A 3,859-nucleotide genomic window follows, 5' to 3' on the forward strand; every position below is an offset into this window, starting at 1 on the left:
AGAGAAGATGATTGGCAATCGAAATATTTTGAATATCGTCATATTTTTAAGTTTTACATTTTCTATGGCTACAGGATTTGTAAGTACAGTAATCCCTCAATTTACGTCGTCTCGGTTTACGTGGTTTCGATTTACGTCGTCAAATTTCTTGTTTCATCAATCTTCGATTTACGTCGCCATTCGATTTACGTCGTCGATTTTTTTTTGCCCACTTTATCAGAAACGCCTTCCATAAGTAAAATAAGTATCAACGATGATGACATCGAAACATTTTTTTCTGAAATTCTTACCGAAATTACTGAATTACTTTTATTTTTAATGTTTTTTATTATGTACACGCACATACTCGTACATACATAAATTGACTTAGGAGTAAGTATGAGCAATTTTTATTTCGGTTTACGTAGTTTGGATTAACGTCGTCAAATTCCGGAACCAATCACGACGTAAATCGAGGGATTACTGCATCATATATATACTGATACATGTATTTCAAGCAAAGACTAATTTAATTTCCTTAAACCTAAAACAGCGTTCCTTTAGAATTGAAATCGATTCACTACGCACAGAGTTTAATCCCAATATTATGAAGCAGTTTTCCATGATTTTATTTAAATCCGGTGAACGTAATAAAATAAATGGATCCTTATCATTTGTTGAAGATGTGAAGAATTTTGACATAGTTTCCTGGATAACTGTGAACGATCGATTTGGCAAACGAACCAACTTATTTAATGTTACAGTCGATGGCTGTCGCATCTTAGAAAATGTCAATAATAATTTTAATCCAATACTAGGCTCGATTTTACAGACTATAAAGAAATTTGTTTATAATCTTCCTCCAAGGTGTCCGGTTAAAAAGGTAAATTATTACATTTTACAAATATTTCGGTTTACTTATAAGATATCTTTTCAGAATCGTACATTGACAGTGTCAAATTATTTTTACGATGAAGATATGTTGCCTCCTTATCTACCAGTGGGAAGTTTCACACCCTTTTTTGGAATTATAACAAAAGATGTTTATGCGTATAAAATATTTTTGACAGCTCGTGTAGAAGATAAATCGGGACGTGGTAGACATTAATATAATTGGAATAAAAAAAAAATATATATATTTATGGAAATGGGCTAAAAAATAAATTTCTATTGTATTTCGTTATGTTTTCATCATTTCTACATGGCTTATTTAGTTTTAATTGCTTTCTCATCTGCAATGAAATAAATATTGTCATGAGGCCAATTTCCGGAGGTCAAATCTGGGGATCGGTTTATATGGGGGCTACATATAATTATAGATCGATATGTACCAATTATTTCATGGTTGTCAGTGGCCACATACTCACACCAAGTACCGAAATCCAACCGGATCGGATGAAATTTGTTCATCTAAAAGGATCGGCAAGCAAAATCTGGGGATCGGTTAATACGGGGGCTTTCTATAATTATGAACCGATATGAACCAATTTTTGGATGAATGTTAGAGACCATATACACCCAGAAAAAAGTGCCTTCGAAACTAAAGGAAAAAATTTTCATCAATATAGTTTATCCATTTTATTTCCATTAAGGTAAATTTTTGTGAGAAATAATAAAATTTACTCGTTTCAGTAAAAAAAACCTAAACTGTAAGCAGTTAGGAATAGTTCATTAACTAGAATAAGGCATGGAATTTTACTCATACTATTTTCTTCGCTGGGTATAAGAATTTACTACTGAACAAGAAAATTTTATTCACCGATAACAAAGCATTCGTAAAAATAAACAAAAACCGAACTAAAACCAAGTTTCCTCAAAATTAGTAAAATTTCTTATAACATGATAATTGCGACTTCCTTTATAATAGAAAGTTTTTCATACATACGAACAACACTTGACATAAAAAAATATTTTAGTTCATTCGTACTAAGAAGTATGCAATCCTTTCAAAACTTAAGGAAACACACTTGTTAGAATACTTGTTAGAATTTTCCTATATTTCTATTGTCTACCTGTAATCGATACCTGTCATCGTAATCGATGTGTTTGCGCGTGGGTGTAATCGATATGTTTGCGCGTGGGTTGTTTTTTTAGTTGGAATCGCGTTGTTGTGGTATACGGAGAGATTGTGAAAAAATAATATGGTAAAATAATATAATAAATAACATATATAAAATATTTATTATTTTAAATTAGTGAGAACAATTTTCGTTTTTTGAAAATAAATCTATCAATGTTCGTGATGGCGTATAAAGAAAGAAAACACCAGCAGAATAACAACCCTTTCATTTGTCTTCATTTTGGAATCTTCAATTAACAGGTAATATTCAGTGACGCTAACCTTTTGTAACAAAAATGGTTTATGATTTTTTATATTTGTAGGTATTGAAATTATAAAAGGAGGACAAAATCGTTATGCAGCAACTTATTAAAAGTGAAAGGTACAAGAAGAAAAATGCGTTTTACAGTTGATGACATTACATGGAAATTGGAAATAGTGGAATAATAAACTAGTATTTCAAGGCCAGTCGATGCTGTTGAGTCTTAATAAATATATTTAATATCTTAATAAAACGTGTATTTTATTGAAGAAAAAATTGCCTATATAAATAAATAAAATTGTATTTAAAAACGAAGGTAAGCAGTTCTAATTATGAAGTAAACGTTTTACCACAAATGTGTAAGATTTGTCCAAATGAATGAAAAATTTTCAATAAAATTATTCCATATATGAATTCAAATCAGTTAAATTTTTTTCATTCTGTAGTATAGTGGTACATAAATATAGGAAAACGTTAACTAATATATGGAATGCATTATACCTAATTTCTACGAAAATCACATCGTTCAAACAAATAAAAATGTCTTTGGCGCTATACGAAGTTCAACTTTCTTCACAATGAGTTCATTTTAACTTAAAGAAGGGGTCACTTTTTTCTGGGTGTACTACCACGACGAACCAAATTTAACCGAATCGGATAAGACCATTATTTCGATGAGTTACAAACGGAATGACAAAGTTAATATACTAATAATCCTATGGTGGAGGGTATAAAAAGAGAACTGTGTCCTTATGTTATCCTTACTTCAGTTCTACTCAGTTCACATTAAATTATTTTACGAAACTTACTTATTACTTTGCAAATTGGATGGAGAATCTGACCGAAATGGCAATATATAATTTAATTGCAAATCATATACAGCGCTGTTCAAAACATTTGCAACTAGGCCATGAACCTAATCTAGGTATATCCCCCATAATAATAACTTTATTGTTTCGCTTCCACTTAAAAAATAATCGCTATGGAGTGTTATTTCCAAATTCTAATTGGGAAAATGAATGGGCTGTTATTAAAAATTGATATTTCACGGAATGTAAAGAACCGTATGATTCGACCTGTTCAAAATATTTGCAACTACCTATCACCCTGTCATATTTTCTTCTTTAAGGGCATTATTTTTTGTATTTTTTAACTGAAATAGTTATAAGGACCTATAAGAGGATGGATTAAATGTACAAAAATGGCATTGTAGGAATATCGTTAAGTTCATTGCTTAATTTTGCCATAAACTGATCGCCATAAGCCTTAATGCCCTATTTTTTAATAATTCGATGAAAATTACCGGCAATAAGCATAATCAATATAATAAAAAGCAAAATATCGATGATTTTAAAGTTGAGGTATCACAAAAATGAATTTCGGAAGAGTACAATATGCAAAAACCAACTGCGTCTCGAGTTATAATAGTGGATGCACCAAAACTGTGCACTAGTGTAGAAGAAAGTCTAAGATTACGCCAAAAGAAGATCATATAATCAAACGAACTATGCAACAATTCAATCAAATATCATCTAAAGAAGTCAAAAATTAAATTCAAC

General features: G+C 30.5%; 1 protein-coding gene and 1 long non-coding RNA gene across 3 annotated transcripts; both read left to right on the top strand.

The window, feature by feature from the left end:
* Positions 1 to 586: 586 nt before the first annotated feature.
* Positions 587 to 1,087, top strand: LOC142224604 (uncharacterized). Its single transcript, XM_075294385.1, has 2 exons — positions 587 to 862; positions 917 to 1,087. The coding sequence occupies exons 1-2, from the start codon at positions 587 to 589 to the stop codon at positions 1,085 to 1,087; spliced, it is 447 nt and encodes a 148-aa protein (XP_075150500.1).
* Positions 1,088 to 2,037: 950 nt separating this feature from the next.
* LOC142227598 (uncharacterized) lies at positions 2,038 to 2,473 on the top strand. Of its 2 annotated transcripts, XR_012719920.1 has the most exons (3): positions 2,038 to 2,123; positions 2,176 to 2,299; positions 2,362 to 2,473. It is a non-coding gene; the product is annotated as an uncharacterized LOC142227598 (long non-coding RNA). The 2 variants fall into 2 exon arrangements; XR_012719919.1 differs by having other exon boundaries at positions 2,087 to 2,299.
* The last annotated feature ends 1,386 nt before the right edge of the window (positions 2,474 to 3,859 follow it).

The sequence above is a fragment of the Haematobia irritans genome, chromosome 2 (assembly GCF_050003625.1).
Source record: "Haematobia irritans isolate KBUSLIRL chromosome 2, ASM5000362v1, whole genome shotgun sequence".
NCBI lineage: Eukaryota > Metazoa > Arthropoda > Insecta > Diptera > Muscidae > Haematobia > Haematobia irritans.